We start from the raw sequence: 18,430 nt of genomic DNA on the forward strand, positions 1-18,430 counted from the left end.
TATTTATACTTCTAACATGTATTTTTACTCTTTCATGTCATTACACACAAAAATCTTCCACCTGTGTTTACCATGTAGCTGTAGTAACTTTATTGTGTGTGTGTGTGTGTGTGTGTGTGTGTGTGTGTGTGTGTGTGTGTGTGTGTGTGTGCGCGTGTGTGTGTGTGTGCGTGTGTGTTGTGTGTGTGAGAGAAAGGGACTGGATCTGTGAGCGCTTTACTCACAGAAGCTGATTCCACATACAAACCAGCCTCTCCTCACCATGCTGTTCCACTTACACTCTTGGAACACTAAACCATACGCATACAGATAAGCACATGTGCACACAACACACACACACATACACACATATATGGACACACACAAACACACACGCTCGGAGCTAACCACATGCACATGTTCACTTGCTCTTAACTAATTCATTCAGGAACACTTTGGTTTGGGTTTCAACACCAAAACCTCCGTACCTTTGATTGAGAAATGTGTCTGACTGCAATTATATGGGAGGGAGTGGTGGAGGGAAGGATGGATGGGGAGAGGAAACACACTACAGTGGTTTTATAGTTTGCTGGCGTGACATTTTTCTCCACTTTCGTTTTTTTTTTATTCCTTTCCTTTTTCCAGTGGAGGGGCACAGTGTTGAATGGGCAGGAAAAGGGGCCAGACTGAAGCAGGAGTAACAGCAGGGAAAATGTGAGGAAAATGGACGGGCAATGGGACTGAAGTGGCCTAGATTGTCCCTATTCTGCTTTTGATCAGCACCTCTCCAAATAACTGCAATGCTGGAGAAATTTGTAGATACACTTGGTGAGAAAGTAATGGCGGTGATCACTGTGGACATTATCCCCACTTTCAGAAAGCACCGAAGATTGCAGGCATGTATAAAGCACGTGCGGGGATGCATTTGTGTGTTAGCCGAGAGTCCGAACGGTTAATACCTGCTCTCGACATCTGCACTAAACCCATATGGTGCTTTACATGTGGCGCTGTAGCACTGACCTGCAGTATGTAGCCCCTGACGTAGTCTCGGAGGGTCCAGCCCAGGCCGTGCAGGATGTGCAGCACCTCCTCCTGCTTCAGCACGGAGAAGAGGCGGTCGAGGAGGATCTTGAGCCTGACGGGCACGGCCTGGGTGCCGTACAGCATCAGGCTGCTGATGTCGAACACCACGTTGGACTGAACGATCTCCACCTGGGTCGGGTGGTACAGGTGCTGGGTGCTGAGCTTGTCCAGAGCTATGTGGGTGATGGGGGGATGCGCGCACACACACACACACACACACACACACACACACACACACACAGTTAATGCCTATCAAGCCTCTCATCTCAAACCTTCCTTAGGAGGCTGCTGCACACTCAGCACTGGCTGATAATAACATATTAATCAGATAAAAGCAATGACATTAATGTAATTATCTGCCATTATTTCTATTTAATCTAATCTCTTGCTCTTTCACGTTTACGCTGCCCTTGCAACTCCGTTTTTATTCGCCTCGTCTGTCTCCATCTCGAGCCACACCTGCTTTACATCCACCCTGGTTTGTCTCAAATCTTAATTCTCTGTGTTTGGGCCTGATCAGGTGTGTGATCGAAGGGTTTACTGTGAAGTCAGGAATGTTGGAAGTGAGAACACAATCACCCAAAAAAAAAAAAAGAGCCATTTCCTGTATCTATATATCATCTACTGCGCTGTGGCATATAACATGTCATGATTTTAAATATAATAGTAGTCTAAAAACAACAAAAAATAGAAATGCTGTGTAAATTGCTGCATTATTAAAGCACTGACACAACTTAACTTGATGACCTGATCGTGTATGATAATGAGAGCATGATAAGTATTGATGACACTGTCCTTTTCTGTGTGATCTGTGTTTTCAGGAGGTACTTGTCTCAGTAGTGTCTGCGGGGTTTAGGGTAGAGTAGCCTGTGTGCCGCCTGAGCAGCGACACTGAGGGCAAAAAAAGCCCCAACTCCAAAAGGTGGATTTGTTACTGCACCTTTATCGCAACCTCAGTCACCTCTCTCTCCTCTCCAGCTGTCTGGGCGACACCTGGTCGACTCTCTCTTTCTTCCTCCCCCTCTCGATCCCTCTCTCTTCCCTTACCTCATACCTCTCTCCCCCCTCTCCCTCCCCTCTTTCCCTGCCTGTCTGGGTGACACCTGCTTGGGTCTCTCTCTGATCCTGGGACGGCTTTTTCCTGCTGACGAGGGCTTTGCCTGACAACGCAGCACAGCCAGACACGAACATAATAAAAAATGAAGAACTACTTGTCAGAGTCCCTGCCAATGCCGACATGAAATGAAAAGCGGGGGAGAGGAGAGATGGGTGCCTGACAGTTCAGAGGGAGAGATTAAAAAATAGTCAATGGGGTCCTGTGCGATCGGCTGAAGGGCCCACGGCCCGCTCGTGTGCGGACGCAAGCCAAACAGGTGTTTTCTTTTTTCTTTTTCCCCTCCGCCTTCTCTTTGTACTTTCTTGTCTCCTCTCCCCCTTTTTTTTTTATACCCGCGTGAAAAACTCATAACGTGTGGTCTCTCACTTCTCTATATGTCTTGTGGTCGTGTTCGTTTTTTCTTCTTTTTTTTTTTGATCTGAGGTGCAAAAACAAGACTTTGAAAGCAACACAAAAAAATACAGGAGCAAACAAAAACAGCAAAGTTACTTTTACTACGATAAAGAGTGAAAATTCGCTCACATTCACCACCTCAGATAGAGAGAAGCTGCTTTCTGCGGTAAATAAAATAATGCAAATTAAAATGTGAGATGAATTCAAGCTGCTGGCATCTGTGTTAATTTTCTACACGCAGTCCAGAGTGCAGATATGTAGGTCAGGACCTCTATTCCCTCCACAGCAACTAAGTTTAGATTTATTCTCACCAAATTTAGATGCATGCATCACCCCGACTTACCGTGAGCTACCCAGCCGTGCTTGCACTGGTCACATGTTCGTAGGTGAATCTTCCCCGGCTGGAAACACTCACATGTGCAGTTCACCAGTGTGCAGCGAATGGCCTGCAGAGACACAGGACAGAGACAGAGACAAAGCCCACGTCAATCACAGCTCCAGAGTCCAAAGGAGAGATTAAAAAGCAGAGGCTGAGAGAAAGCAGGTATCAGCCGGCAGTCAGTGAGACGCACAGGTGGAGGAATTATTGCGTGGCCTGTTGCAGAACCGCAAATCCCTGAAGCTCATCAGACACTCAACATAATACAAAATACCACACTTTGAATACAAACACACACACGACACAAACAACTGTCTGACACCAAATTTCCTGATTCCGCATGTGAATCGGCCTCTCTAGACTGTAAAGTCCATGTGAACCAACGAAGGACTTCCCTTCCTGAAAACACAGAAATGTAACTTGTTTTGACTGAGGCTCCATTACTCAACACTGGAGCTGCACTTCGTCTGACCCCGGAAAGCTTTTAGCAGTGTGAGGTTAAGTGTCCAGACTTGACGAGGGCAACTCAGTGCAACGCAGCGCAGCGTCTGCACAGGCTTAAGCCTTCACCAAGATTCAGGAACGTTTCGCAGGAGGTCATTTGATCCTGTAAGATGTTTCACATTCTTCAAACAATAAAGAGACGTACGAGAAAACGTACGGTCGACACAGAAATCCACACAAACCAACACAGCTTCATCATCCAAATGAGCGCAGCAGCTGGGGGCCGTAAATTTCCCAGTGACACGGAGAAACAAGACGACAGAGTGAAAGGAGTGAAAGGAGAAAAAAGAAATCCGATTCATGAATCTTAATAAGCATTGGCAGGTCTTTGTTTATCAGACATTTTTTAAATTATCAAGATGAATTGGTGAATAAAGATAGTAACACTTCTGCAACCTAAACTGCCTGAAGGGAATCTGCAGCTGTAGGAGGACTGGTGAAGGAAACCGTGTGTGTGTGTGTGTGTGTGTGTGTGTGTGTGTGTGTGTGTGTGTGTGTGTGTGTGTGTGTGTGTGTGTGAGACTTTTAAAACACTTGAAATGAAATACCGTATTTCTTTAACATTAGCATGTAATTGAAGTATGCTGGCTGATGTTGGAGTGAAAAACAAACAAACTGCACTTTAATAACTGGGCACAGTGAACAGCAGCTCCACGTGATGAGGATAATGTATTTTACATTTGGCACGTATGGTGTTGAGTCAGTGCTGAGTGACGGGAGCTTTTTCCTGTTCGTTCGCTGGGCTGCAAAGAAAAAAAAATCTGTAATCACTAAAATTACAGAGCAAAATTTGAGGAACGCTTCAGGCAGGTGAGAAGCTGCGTTTTTCAACAGGAAAATCCTAAATTCATCACTCAGCAATTCCAGCTCTGAGGAAATGTCAGATCAAAATGTGAAGGCGTGATCTGTCGAGGTACACGTGAGAGGCAAGAGGAGGAAGACGGCGACAAAGAAACGTCTTGTCCTCGCACCGACGCTCAACTCGCAGCCTGAGACTTTATGAATTTACAATGTCCACTAAATTTATTATCTAACGTCGTCCCGCTGTTATTCTTATAAGGCAGCGGTGTGACAATGATGTGACACAGACGTGCACATGCACGCAAAGGATCGTAGGTTGGAGTCCAGCAATCTGTATTTCACAACATCAGAAACAGTCAATCAGCACTTGCAGATAGAAGATCAGCGGCTCAGATCAGCCTTTACGTCACAGAGCTGAGGTCAGTGAGCGATCAGTAAAGTCAGAATACTCCTGCTCTGTACTGACGTGTGCACGGCGGCGCTGAGCCGTGCCGAGCGCACGTTCTGCTGTTTAACAGCAGCAAATAACATTACCCTGTCAGTGGATTAGGCCGCTATCCTGTAACTCAGGATACAGAACTCAGCTCACTCATAATCTACTGAGGGACCATAAAATCTATCAGAATCCCCCCCTCGCTCGCCCCGAGGTGCTGTAAACCAGATTAGTAACTGCAGGTGTCAAAGTGAGCACGGGCTAATCCAAGATTAAACACAAAATTACACCACTTCTAACCGTGTCACCTCACTGTTTGACACCCAATCAGACAGGAGACAGAGATTATTTGACTTTACACCATTTTTAAGCTCTCCAGGTGCAGGCGCGGCAATCCTCACCGTGTGCGAGGATTAAACGGCGTGTGTCAGCTGCAGCGTGCATACATTATGAGCCGAGAGCTGGCGTTCGTAAAATGAGCGAGTTCCCCTCAAGGACACTTAACGCAGCAGACGTGGCTGTTCGTGAGCATTTGTCGGCCGTGGCCGGGGTCAGAGCTGCGACCTCTCACAGACACGATGGACTCAGAAAGTCCACCCTGCTGCCCTGTTGATGAGGCGTCGTGTTCATGAAGCTGCTTCATAATGCTGCTCCTCACATGTACATGCAGTTTCTCTCTGTATGTGGTCATGATGGAAAACACCCACAACCTGCAGTCATGTCAGCAGACCTAAATTTATGGTTGAGGATGTTTCTTTGGTGTATTAACTTATCATTAATTAAACACTAAAAGTGCACTGCTCTAAAAATCCAAACCCTCCATGATGTTTAGATCTGATTTGTTCGTCATCTGATGCAGTTTTGATAATTTAGCCACAAAGTCATTTTCTGAGCACAAATGCAAAACAATTCACAGGTTCCAGCTTCTCGACTGTGCTAATCGTTGCTATTAACAGACTGTTATTTATCACATCAAATCAAACTTAATTTATTTATAGCACTTTCATACAAATTTAAACAAAATCTGCAGTAGTCGTCCAGATTTCACGTACTGACATTTTTTAGACAAAATCTGATGAATTTATATTAAAATAATCTGCAGTTGCTGCCTAATCATGTTGCACATTGGCCACTTTCATCCCCTTTGCCTGTCACCCACCTTAAACTCAGAAGGTTGAACTTAAGTAAGCCTCCTTGCATGAAGATTTTGCAGACTCTTATTCAGATTTAGCACAGTGATGTCACTCAGCACAGCCCTTTCCTAATTACCTCTCCATGCGGCAGCGCTAACAGCAGCAGACGGAAATAAACAATTGCAAATATCAAATGCACCTCTTCTGTTTACGAGCTGGGGTCTGACAGCTGACAAGATAGTTAAGGGGCGTCTAATACGGCAATTAGAGCGTGCCACTGTCTGCGAGGCTGCTGCTGTGACAAGGCGCCCTCTAATCACTGACTTATTACGCTGGCTAGCAGCACCTCTCATATCTGGCCCATTAAGCAGACAGCAGCATTAAGAAGCATTAAAGCAGCAAGCCCCCTCAACTGAGGAGGCACTGACGGGAGAACAGGGAGGGGAGGGGACGTACTGTGCCGGTTATTTCTTGGGATTAATTTGTGCATTGTTCCACATTCAGTTAGCAACGTGTAAGAGCAGAGTAACACAGGAGATGTTTGTGATATGACGGAATCAAAGCTGTTCGTACACGATAAGATGAAAGAGCACAAACTGATTACAGGATTTTTAAGAGAGGCAGAAGACGGATGTGTCATAGATGGCCATCAAACGTGTGAGCTCGTCTGTGTGGGGGGGGGCTGGCAGAGGAAGCAAGAGAGACAAAATCCTAAAGATTTACTCATGACTCTCACATACTCCGAGCTCTCCTGCTTCTGTGACCAGCATGGGTCTGGGCTGCGTTTGGCCGAGGTTTAACCTGCGTCTGGCCTGGGCTGGGTCAGGGACAAGCCTGGGCCCGGATCCCACCGCTACGCTCGCACATATTTGTCACAGCAGGCCGGGGGAGGAGGCCGTGTTATCTGAGGCCCGGCCAGATACACAGCATTAGTCACTGTGCTAGCGTCTCGCCAGGGTTTCCTCTTTGGCTCAGAACTAAAGAGGACGACGGTGAGGAAGAGGACAGAGGGGTGCATGTGTGTGTGAGCGAGTGTGCGCGAGACTTTGTAAATCACTCGAAAAATGAGCAGCTAGAAAGAGAAAGCTGTTAGCAAGTGGAGAAAATCCCACAATGCTGTAGCAATTAGACCCAGACAACAGCCGACGCTCTCTCACAGCTGCCGTGTTACCGCCATGGTCAACAACTTAACCTAGCTGCGTTCAGAAAGCATCATTTTCAGCCCTTATCTGGCTCAAGTGTGTGTGTCTCACTGCTGGGTTTTGTTTAGCTGGAGGCTTGATGTTTCATGGATGTTTTGCTTGGCTCACAGTCCCTGTCCCAGCCCAATTGTATAAACACTGACAGTCAGCAATGGCCAGCATCAGACCGGGAGGACTCTCAATTAAAAGACTGTTAGTGGGACAGATGGACTGAAGAAATGCAGGAAAGAGGAGCTGCAGAACAAGATGGCTTCGGCCTGGACTCTCACAGTCGGGTCCAAACGGATTTGAAACAGACTGGGAGAGACAGGATACGTGGCTCGGGATCAATGCCGATGCATGCAAATGAGGCCAACCCTAAACCAAGCAGCATATGTAGAGATCAACAAAGACAGTGCCTTGGCCTCTACCAGTCCTATGAAACCATAGAAGTGAGGGTGATCCTAAACTAATATCCTGTACAACTGTATTACTACCCTGTCATTTTTCAAGGTTGACGTTGTAACCATATGCCATCGAAAACACCACTAAAACACCACTAGTCCCTTTCAGCCTCTCTGTATCCTCCCTTGACAGCGTACAATGGAGAGCCAGCCCAGACAGCTGCTGGATGCTGGGTGGGTATTGTTCCTCCTACTTTAATTGAAACCTTTACCATGTTCGACACACAGCCACAGACCACATTTCTTGTTTGGTGAGTTAAGCAAAGCCGAGATTTAAATGAAAACCCCGTGTGTACGTGCGCACATGTGTGCATGTGTGCGCCTCATCTTTGCAGCAGCAGCTTCAGATTTAAATTTGTCTCTGCTTAGGGTCACTGTAAAACACTGGGAGCATCTTGTCCTCTCTTCCACCCACAAGATATTATCTCATCCATGAGTTAGCCGCTGAAATGCTGTCAATTTCCTGCCAGAAATGTGCAGCCAACGTGTGTAGGAAAAGAGGCACAGCAGCTTTGCGTGTCATAAAACGGGCCCTGGCTCCGTCAGATAGATCAGGACTTCACAGTGTCCATATTGGAAACAGGTGACAAATAAAACACGCCGAATGAAGAAAGTCTTTGTAGTCAGACACAGCACGCCACAAAATACAGGGGAGCAAATACCTCATGCCAAGGCTAATTTTTGCTTGTTTGATTTTCTACATTGGATGTGACTTGAAACAGAGCTTTCTTGCCTTACAAAGTGGTACAAACTAAACAACGATTAATCACTCGAGCACCGACTTCGGTGTGAAGCCGTTAGCCGCGCGGGGGGGACGCTGCAGCCGACGGAACAGAATGGCGTCTCCCCTGTGAAAGCCCCGCAGCGCCGGGCCCGTCCTCCATGTCAGCTCCGGTTTGGAGCCCGGCGGCTGGCAGTCGCAGAGCCAGAGGTCCCTGTCCTTTGTGCAGCTGTGCATCTGGGCTTTGACACGGGGCAGAGCGACCAGAGCTATGCTAATGGGAACCAAATGGGGCGTGAGTCCCCGGTGGATTACAGAAGGAGAAGAGAAGCATGTGTTTTCATGTATTCATATGGAGACCTGGGACCCCTCTCTTTTCTTCCTTTCTTCCCTCTCCTTTCTTTAAGTCAAACAAATGGAAGCAGCCATGTCTGTTGTTTGCACGCACCCTTAATTAACGCTGTTTGTGACTTGACAGATTCTCAGATTCATTGTTGATCACTAAATGAATCTCAAATCTGATACAATGTATACAAGAAGCCGTTCCAGTGTTTGGATGTGGCCCTTTTTAAAGTGAGTCACTGTAAACTACTTAGACTAAACTCGAAAAGGGCCAAAATCTGAAAATGAAGTTTGGAAATGAAGCGAACAAGGTAAATAAACATCTTAACAGAAACTGGCCAACAATAAAATTCATCTGTGAACATATTGTGTCTGTGAAAATCTGACACATAAGTTTCAGATGTTTGGCAGCGCCTCTCGGCCTTGCTGCACTTTGCTTTCACCTGCTGTTGCTGAAACACAATTTTGTCTTGACTGCTGCGGCGTTAGGTCCCGCTGACCCGAAGAGGAGGGGGTCACGGTGTCGAGGCGGCAGGAGTCAACGGGCCAGAAGTGACAGATGCAGTGGAGAAAATGTCAAGTCCGCCATAAATGTAATCAGATAACTGCAGAAAGATAAAGTCCCAGCTTGGCACGGCTCACTGTTTCTGCAGTTTCCAGCCCTTTGTGATGCCATCTGTCCTATCAAATCCTTTAAGATGAGGCAAACTTTATTGATCACACGTGGGGGAAATTCACTAGTTCCAGCTGCTCAAGAGTCAAAAGCAAAGGAAAGAGGTGATTGAGTGATAAACGATGCAAAAACAGGACAAAAGCAAGCTAAGGATGATGGATAATGATGCAGATATTTGCACTTTTGATTGTAAAGCACATGGTTGAAAGTGTGTTTCTGCTGGAAACATAAATCTGGAGTTCATAACTGGACAAACTAAACAAGTGAACTGTGAGTGATGATATCTGTCATCCGCTGTCATTCCAGATGACATCCACTGTGAGCTGTGGAGGTCCGGCGCAGTGTTTCTGTGTTTGTCAGCTGTCAGATGTGACTCACGCTCTGCTCTCCTTCACGCACACCAACACAACACCCGTGTTATTACTCCACAATCACACAAGCACCCAATCCAGCGAAGTTTCTGCGTCCAACATTCCTGCTTCCAACGTGTGGTTTGACACAGTCACAGAGAGTAAATTTTCCCATGATGAGCTCCACCCCGGGAAGTTTCGGATCAGATCAATGAGGAAACTTTCGCTCTGACTCACCAGTGATAAATGGCGGTGCGTGTACTTCAGGACAGTCGGCTTGTTTATGAAGTGGACGGCTAAAGGACCCAGCTGGCTTTGATATTGTGAAACAGAGAGGGAGTGTAATATCACAACACTGGACCAGAAACCCAGCCTTGTGATCTCACTATCATATGCCATGCTCTCAGTCAGAGCAGCCTGCACCACGCTGGACTACACCGTCAGTTCAAATACCGGAGCATCAAGGGAGGACCGGGCTCTCCCACCTTTTGTGTAGACAGCAGGTCCAGGCAGAGGACCCCGGTCCGGGCCCCTGGCCCCTCTCAGCTTTCCTCAAAGCATTTCCCCAGCCAGAGATCAAACCATCTGCCCAGTGACAGACCTCTGGGTGCACAGATTCAAGGCCAGGTTCAAAGCAGGGTGCTCGGGGAGGCAGGGAGGGAACGGAGGGAGAGGAAGAGAGAGAGCGAAGGGAACACTGGCGAAAAAGGAAGAGAAGCGAGATAGGAAGCAAAGGGGGAGGGTTTGCGGGGGGGAGTCAGGCAAGCTGGCAGAGGAAAGCTGATGAGGGGAGGTGGGAAGGTTGAGAAAGTGCCGAGCAAAAGATGTCAGGCCAGATCTCCCGTTTTTCTCCTGAGTGACGCAACGTTCGGTTCAAGTTTATGTTCAGATAATAAATAACAAATTACTGCAGAGAAACTCCAAAAATGTGTTGGAGATGGTTCGTAGTTCGTTCACCAGAGAGGACGAAGAGTTTATTTTTCAGCTGCGAGCTGATTCTGATTCTCAGTGTTCAGTAACCAAATTTAAGAGACCTTTGTTTGTCTTTAGTCTTTTTCCAACAAATATGCATCTTCTTCCATCACTTCCTGTATCTTTGGTCTTTATCAAACAGATCTGAGGGGTCTTCATCCAACATGTTTCTTTGTATTACGTGTTCATGCTAAAGTCAGATATCTCCTCTGTCCCGTTTTATTTTTTCAACCTCACACTGTTCTAATCATCATTAGCCTGAAACAGTCCTTTTCAGTCTGGTTTGAAGTTTCACAATAGATTAATCAGTTAGTCTACAAAGTCCAAGGTGACATCTTTAATTCACCTTTTTGTCCTCCAAAAGTCTCAAAGTAATGTTAAATTTACAGGAATATCAAAGGAAAAGCAGGAAATCTTCATATTTGAAAAGCTAAAAGCAGCCAATGTTTCCTGTCTTTGCTTGATAAATGACTGATAAGATTAATCAGTAATTCAAATGGTCAGTTAATTTATTGATAAACTAATTGTTTCGGCAATAAAAGTCCAGAAATCCGTCTGCAGGTTGTTCAGACACGCGTCCTCGCAGTATAACCGGCCATTGTGTGAGAAGGAAAGGGAAAAAAATAAAACACTGTCGTCAGTATATACGAGATCCGCTCTGACCTTCAGCCTATCAGAGGGAGCGACCTGCGCCAGATAAGGACAACTCCCTGTCAGACTTGACACCTGCACTCGCTGGCTCACTGATCGCCCGCCGAATGCAAATATCGCAGTGACGGCCGGCGCTGCAACAACACGCTACGCTTCTGTCTGGAGACGAGGGAGTGACATGACCACACAGTGCGACCGGGCACGTGTTCCAGAGAGCGGAAAGGAGACGAAGGAGAGCGGAGAGGGGGAGCGCGAGGGAAGGGCGCCAGAAAAAAATGGCAGGAGAGGTGGAGGCGGGGAGGGGGGGCGAAAGGGGAGAGATGACCAACACCGTCTGCTCTTCTGCTTCCCTCCCCATCTACACCCTAACACAAACAGAAAGTATTAGTCAGAGCCCAGACATCAGCCGACCCCTCTCTGCGAGGGGACATCTCCATGGCGGTCGCTGACTGGCGTGGGCGAGGGGACACACACACGGTGCAGGCTCGACGGCGGCGTGACGACAGGAGGCCGGCGCTGCTGAGCCCCCCCCCCCCAAAATGTCATTTAGTCATCACACTAGTCTGCAGGGTGGGACTCTACCTCCTGAGCTCCACACATACGAGCGCCCACACACTCTCCCACATTCCCTCTCATGCAAACATGTGCACACACACACACACACACACACACACACACACTCGGTGAATTCCCCTACTCAAACTAGCTCCCAGCCAGAGAAGTCTTGGAAGAGTTCCTAGATTTAATCTGGCCAATAGCTCTTTATTTTCTTTGACCATTTTTAATGTAAAAAAGCCTGCGCTAATTGTGTGTAAGCAATCTCCAAATTATGTATATGTGTTTTTTCAGCTAAACCGAACACTACTGTAGACGGATTGGCTGGTTTTCAAGACACACGACTGGGCAATAATATTTGTTTCTTTCCTCAGAGTTTTGTTCAAACAGCGTGTCAGCGTGGTGGTTTACTTGTAAACACCTGGGCCTGCACACCCAGCAGCTGTGGAAATACAAAACCACGTATAAGCTGTGCTGAACCGGGATCACTGCTCCGTCCACGTCATTCGTGCTCCATCTGCCCGCATCTCACTTACTGTTGCATCTATAGAATAGCACGTCATAAAGAAAGTGGCCCGGGTTGTTGTTATTTACAGATTTGTGCAATCATTTACCTTAGCCAGCATAGCGAGAAGGCTGCTCCTGAATCAGTTTCGTGGTTCCCTCTTTAGATGCAAAGCTCCAAGAAAAAAGCTGCCACTTTTATTAGTATTTACAGTCAAATGACAGAAAAACAGGACACAAGACGAGATACAGACAGAGAGGAGTGACAAGTGTGTCACTCCCAAAGCCACACAGCGCGAGGGGGAGAAGTGAGGAGTGTCTTCGCATGACTCCAAGTGTGTGTGTGTGTGTGTGCATGTGTGTGTGTGTGTGTGGGGAGGGAGACGGCAGACCAAAGGAAAGTCCATCTGGGTGTTTTAGTCTTTATCTGTCTTACAAAGTTCACAGATAGAGGGGCTGAAGTGGAGGCTAGACGCCGTTCCAGAGTCACAGGTCACAAAGACGACAGCAGCTCAAACAGGTGGGAGGGAGGGAGGAAAAGCAGCAAGCAAAGAAAAAAAAAAAAAGGTCCAGATTTGCGTGAGGAAAGCGGCGCCGAGCCTTCGTGATTGCCATTCTGCAATCGACCTGACCAAATTGCAAATTCCCTCCCAGGACCCTCTAAGTCCGCTTCATTTGGCTAAAGCCGGAATCCTTATTCCTGCAATTATAAAGCTATTGACTAATTCGACATATGTTAGCGTGTCTTCCAGCCCTTGAGAGCCGGTGTGCCATTGAGTCATTAACTTTGACAAATTGTGACAGACTTTTTTATTGCCACCCAATCATGAGAAACAAGGCTGTGGCAGAGGAGTTAATGAGTGGCATGTTTCTCCTCTTCCTCCTCCTCCTCCCCCCCGCCGCCTCGCTCTCGCCTCCTCTCCAGCCCTTCCACTTAGATCCGTGCAGCCCCCCAAATCCCCCTCACCCCTCCGTATTTATAATTTTACCACATCCTAACAATAACACGGCCGGTACTCAGCACAAAACACGCGGGCCCTGGCCTAATGAATCTCATGCCTTTACCGCGGTAAAATGGCCAGTAAGTATTACCAGCTGCGACACTCTCCCTCGCTCTCCCGCTTTCTCTCTCTCCTTGGCAGTGGCATTGAGTTTGGGAGCGCAGGGGTGAGGCGCGGGGGGGGGGGGAGGACCAGGCAGACACATCTGAGTGCAGCTGGACCAGGGGTGAGAGAGGTGGGGGATGAGGAGGAGAAGTTGTGGGGGAGGGAGAGAAAGACCGCAAGTCTCCGTGTTTCCAGCTGCCTTTCTCAGGGGCTCGGTTTTCTCTCCCTCCTCTTGGTTTTTTCGCAAGGCCCTTCTGGTCCCAGCTCACTTGAAAAATCACAAACACACACACACACACACACACATAGACACACACGCACGCACACCCTGATCCACCTCCCCTCCATCCCTCACATTCGGCCATCTTTGTTTGGACAGGGCTCAGGAGTTCCAGAAAAGCTCTCTCAGATGTGCTGAAGTAAGGGAAAAACAAAACAAACTGGCCCTCACACACACACACACACACACACACGCGCAGAAAATTTATGTGAACGCACAGACACCAACAAGTATTCACACATAACGCAGGAGGAACAGAAGTTCACACGCACATACATGAACAATTTCACATACATGACAGTCAAAATAGCTTCAACCGGAGAACAAATTTGCTCAGAGATGCAACAAAAGTGGGATTCATTTTTCTTCATGGAGGTCGGCAGCATTCCTTTACACTGTGTGTGTGTGTGTGTGTGTGTGTGTGTGTGTGTGTGTGTGTGTGTGTGTCCCAATCCAGGATCACAGCACCGGGGCAGGCCTGAAGCATACCTCGACATGTGTTACCTCTTTGTAATATTGACTTTGTTATAGCTATACGAGTGGGAGAGTAGAGCCAAGAGCCCGGGCCTTGCAGTAGTGGGGCCCCTGAGTTCGCTGGAAAAAAAAAAAAAAAAAAAAACACCCCAACGAGCCGCGAAAATAGAAAACACAGTACCACAATAGCAATCTATGAAAACAGATTCAAGTCCGGCATGAAACGTCCCTCACTGCCGTCTTTGACCTTTACATTTTCTCTCTCTAAATTAAGAATATTATTCGTCTGATTCCGTTTCTGCAGCGTGTTGCTTACAAAGCCGTGGGATTTGGCAACTGGGCGAGTCTTGGCCGGGCTTCCTGTCTGAGCATGTGTACTGGACCAACTGTAAAAGTCAAAAATCCTCCTCCTCTAAAGCCTTGACTTGCTGTATAATTTCAATTAAATAGCAAACTGCTTGTAGGCTCATGCAAACTGCTGCCAAGATTTTCCAAATGCGCTAAATTAAATAATTAACAGCTATCACTGCAACATGACACTTAGTCAATATACACAAAAAATAAGCCTCTTAATTTCTGGTGAAAGAGGAGGACAAATGTAAGAAGCCCTCAAATTTCAGATGACGCAAATAAAGAAAGCCGAGATAAAGGAAGAGCACATATGCTGAATATTTGATTGCTTTGCAGAACTAAAAGATTGATTATCATTTTCTTGTTCCTGCGAGTGTGAATCCCATCTTGTCTCTTTCCCCAGTGATGACTTTGCTTATACATTTGAATAATGAAGGCAAGTCATTTGAATATTCCCTCTGTATTAAAAAAACTGATGTTTTTACACGATGCAGCAATATTAGCCATGTTAATTGGGCTCTTTGGACTTTGCCAATAGAAAGGCTAAATTAATTACTTATGTCGACAAAATGTCAGACACGCCGATCTAATAACTACAACTGCTTCCAACAGTGTTGTTTTCAGCGTGTGCCTTTTTTGTCTCTGCGTGTGTGTGTGTGACTGTGAATGAACTTAAAAACACTCTGAGCGTCCACTAGCTCGGCTTAGATCTAATGAACGAGATGGGAACAAAATGCTTTGACATCCTCTCCATGTTCCACGGGTGGCTCCTGAGAGTCCTCCTCCAATATTCATCCCCTCCTCTCATACTAATCAGCCACTACAGTATTGACTGTTTGTGCCTGCAAAGGGACTCGTGTGTGTGTGTGTGTGTGTGTGTGTGTGTGTGTGTGTGTGTGTGTCTGTCTGCACTGCACAAACACACACATGTTTTCATGCTCAAACGTGCCAATCTCCACTGTGCACTTCATAATTAAACTTGTGAGAGAAAGTGAATTATTTGCACGACGTTACGTGTGTGTGTGTGTGTGTGTGTGTGTGTGTGTGTGTGTGTGTGTGTGTGTGTGTGTGAGAGAGAGATGAGTTCATTAATGTGCACCCACCACCACGGGGGGCTTTGAAGTTCCACATTTTTGTTAGCTTTTGGCTGTTTTTCAGTCTTGAAGAAAAACTGTATCAGCGCATTTTCTTCAAGTGCGAATAAACATAAGACTTTGGGAGAGGAGGCAACGGGGAGACATTATTAATATCTGAATGTGAGACGATCAGATGATGTGTGAGTGTGTGTGTGTGTGTGTATGTGCGCACACGTGCATTAGCGCACACGCACGTGTTGGAGTGTGCAGCGAGCGAGAGCGAACACAGAGGCCTGCTGATGCCATGTTTCAGACGACCCCTTGAAGTGGAAATGAGCTTCCTCGGTCTTATAACTAGTCCGTTCTCACAAAGTCAGCAAACTCCGCCAGCCCTCCGAAGAAACGCAGACACCTCCCCGCCCTCCAACCTCCCCACCCCACCCAGCCCTGTGGTCAGCACGCAGGAGGAATTCACCATCGAGACCCAAGGAAGCGAAGCAGGGCCATCTTATTTCATGTGGAGGCGATGAAAGAAGTTCAGCTTCAGGGTCTTTAGGTGGCCTCCGTCCTTAAACTCACAGCCGAGCAGCTCAACATGTCAGCTGCTGGACGTGGTTAGGCAGGACCAGTGTTTACCGCCAGTTAAACTGGTGGTCTCATCAGCATCTTTGCTTCCTTTAGATGCTTTTTCAGGTTTTCCAGCTGCATTTCACGACGCTGTCTTTGAGCAGAGGCGCCATTTTTAGTTTGCACGAAACATCTGATATTGACAGTATTTTCATTCTCTCACATTATGGCTGATTTTTTTCCTCTACTGGTCGAAATAATTAGTATTTTTCTCAAATGATCTAATGAGAGTTTAATTTCTAAATTAAATATCATGTTAAATGTTGCATCACAGTTTGGAAGAGCTGAAAGCGACGTCTCAGAAAAGATTAAAAATCCAAAAAGATTCAACATATTTTCAAATTGATCAGAAAATATTTGGTATCCTCACTTGATAAATTAACTTATCGTTTATCAAATTGTCAAAATTTTTCATGGATTCTGTTTGATTGACTAATTAATAATCAACTAATTTTTCCATCACTGTCTGCAGCTGAACTCCCACGACAGATTCCTTCAGACTCCGTCGTTATCAGAGCTGATCCCAGTGATCCAGGCTGAAAACACATGAGCTTCATAGTCGTATTGTTGTTTATGATCATTTTAATCTCATGAAAGATGAGCTCTGATCGTGTCCAGTGCGTCCACACGTGAACATTTTCATCATCTCTTCTTTTTTGATTATTATTGTTATTATTGTTATTATTCTGCTGTGTGTATGCATGCATCCAAAGCAGTGCGCACGCCTCGGTTTGAACCTGCGCGAGCACCTGAGGGTCCATCCCCAGCCGTCCTCGGAGCGGGGAGCGACAGCTGTACAGTGATGCCGTAGCGATAGGCATCATCGGCTTGCTAGAGACTAATTGGTCCGCAGCGCTCCTCTGAGTGGCCTCGCTAATTAATTAGAAAGGCAGTGGAGCTGAAATTTTTAATCAGGACACCAGGCTCTCCAGCAAGCAGGAAAAAAAGACCCATAACCCCATCATTCCATGTAATCCACCTGACACTGATCTCCCATGTTGTCATGTGAAATGTGTTGTGTGTTTAGGAATTCATATGATCTGACCAGGGAATAAGAAATACATTTATTACAGCGCTTGTTAAATCATTTTAATTCAGAGCTTTCCAGAGACCCTCTGTGTCCTAATACAGTATGCATGACTTATATTTGGCTTGGACCCTGGAGAGCAGCGTTGGGTGTCTTTCCTCCGTGTGTTTGTGCACATGCATTGTGTGCTGGCTGGCTTTTATTTGTCTGAGCTGTAAAATGAAGATAACGTGCTGCGAGGTGACGAAAACGCTCCCTGCTCCTGGTTTTGTATTTCTCACCGAGGAGGGAAAAGATAAATCTGAGAAACGGTGCTTTTGCACAACTTTGGGGGCACTTTTGTGTCCCGGAGCTGCACACAGCGCACCGCAGTGATTTGTGGTGAAGGGCCGGAGTCTGGGAGGAATCAACCAGAGACCAGAAGACAAGAGGCGTGCTAAAACGAGAGCCACGCTGGTCAGCCACTTCACACAGAAGACAAGGGAAACAACATGTGTTTATCATCGCATTACTGGGATGACAAACTACCACCGCCGACTGCAGTTAGAGTTTCAGGAAAATCATAGCGTATGGACACGCAGCAGGAAATCCTCATCTGTTTAACACATAGATAACAAGCGGACTGCGGCAGAATGAATATTTAGTGAAAGCGCCAGCAAAGTTTCCACTGAGGGGAAGGCTGCAGAACTGCACACGCACGCACCTTCACCTCCAACGGTGACATTAGCTTTGTGCAGGGTCCTAATCTTTGCGACCGTCTCGGCTTTGCTCGGCACTAATCAGCCAGCCGCTCTTATCAGCCTGTTGCTTTGGCCAAAATAAACACACGCCGCCTTTTTATTGCTTTGTTTTCACAGGTCATTAGGGGAGGGAGAGAAGACGCATTGATTAGTTTTCCAGACCACTGGATTATTGTTGTGTTATGACTATCATCATTAAGTTTCATTAAGGCTGTGGTTGTTCTTGTTTCCAGAAAATGAAGACGTTGCAGGAAAGGCGAGTTGGTTGGAGAGCAGACGGCACGCCACGCTAATCTAAAGGTAGGAAAAGTCGGAGAGCACGACAGAATCTGTGAGATGCCTGTTTGAAGCAGTGAGCAAGATAAGACCGAGCTCTGGCTCCATCATTCATATTTTCCAGGCTAAAGCACTAAGCTACTGCTCCACATTTATCTAAAGCACATTAAAGAAAACTTAATGAAGCAGCATCAGTCCCTGGCCAGGTCCTCGCAGCCAGCTCTGCTCTGGAGCTACA

General features: G+C 46.7%; 1 protein-coding gene across 3 annotated transcripts in view; it reads right to left on the reverse strand.

Moving 5' to 3' along the window:
* Window positions 1–18,430, reverse strand: part of bnc2 (basonuclin zinc finger protein 2) — a 91,460-nt gene that overhangs the window by 39,756 nt on the left and 33,274 nt on the right. For all 3 annotated transcript variants that reach the window (XM_076728877.1, XM_076728875.1, XM_076728878.1), the window contains 2 exons: window positions 2,916–3,018; window positions 1,000–1,235 (listed from right to left, as the gene is read on the reverse strand). In XM_076728877.1, the coding sequence (XP_076584992.1) occupies window positions 1,000–1,235; window positions 2,916–3,018 (339 nt within the window). The remainder of the gene's footprint in view (window positions 1–999; window positions 1,236–2,915; window positions 3,019–18,430) is intronic.

The sequence above is a fragment of the Chaetodon auriga genome, chromosome 4, assembly GCF_051107435.1.
Source record: "Chaetodon auriga isolate fChaAug3 chromosome 4, fChaAug3.hap1, whole genome shotgun sequence".
Lineage (NCBI taxonomy): Eukaryota > Metazoa > Chordata > Actinopteri > Chaetodontiformes > Chaetodontidae > Chaetodon > Chaetodon auriga.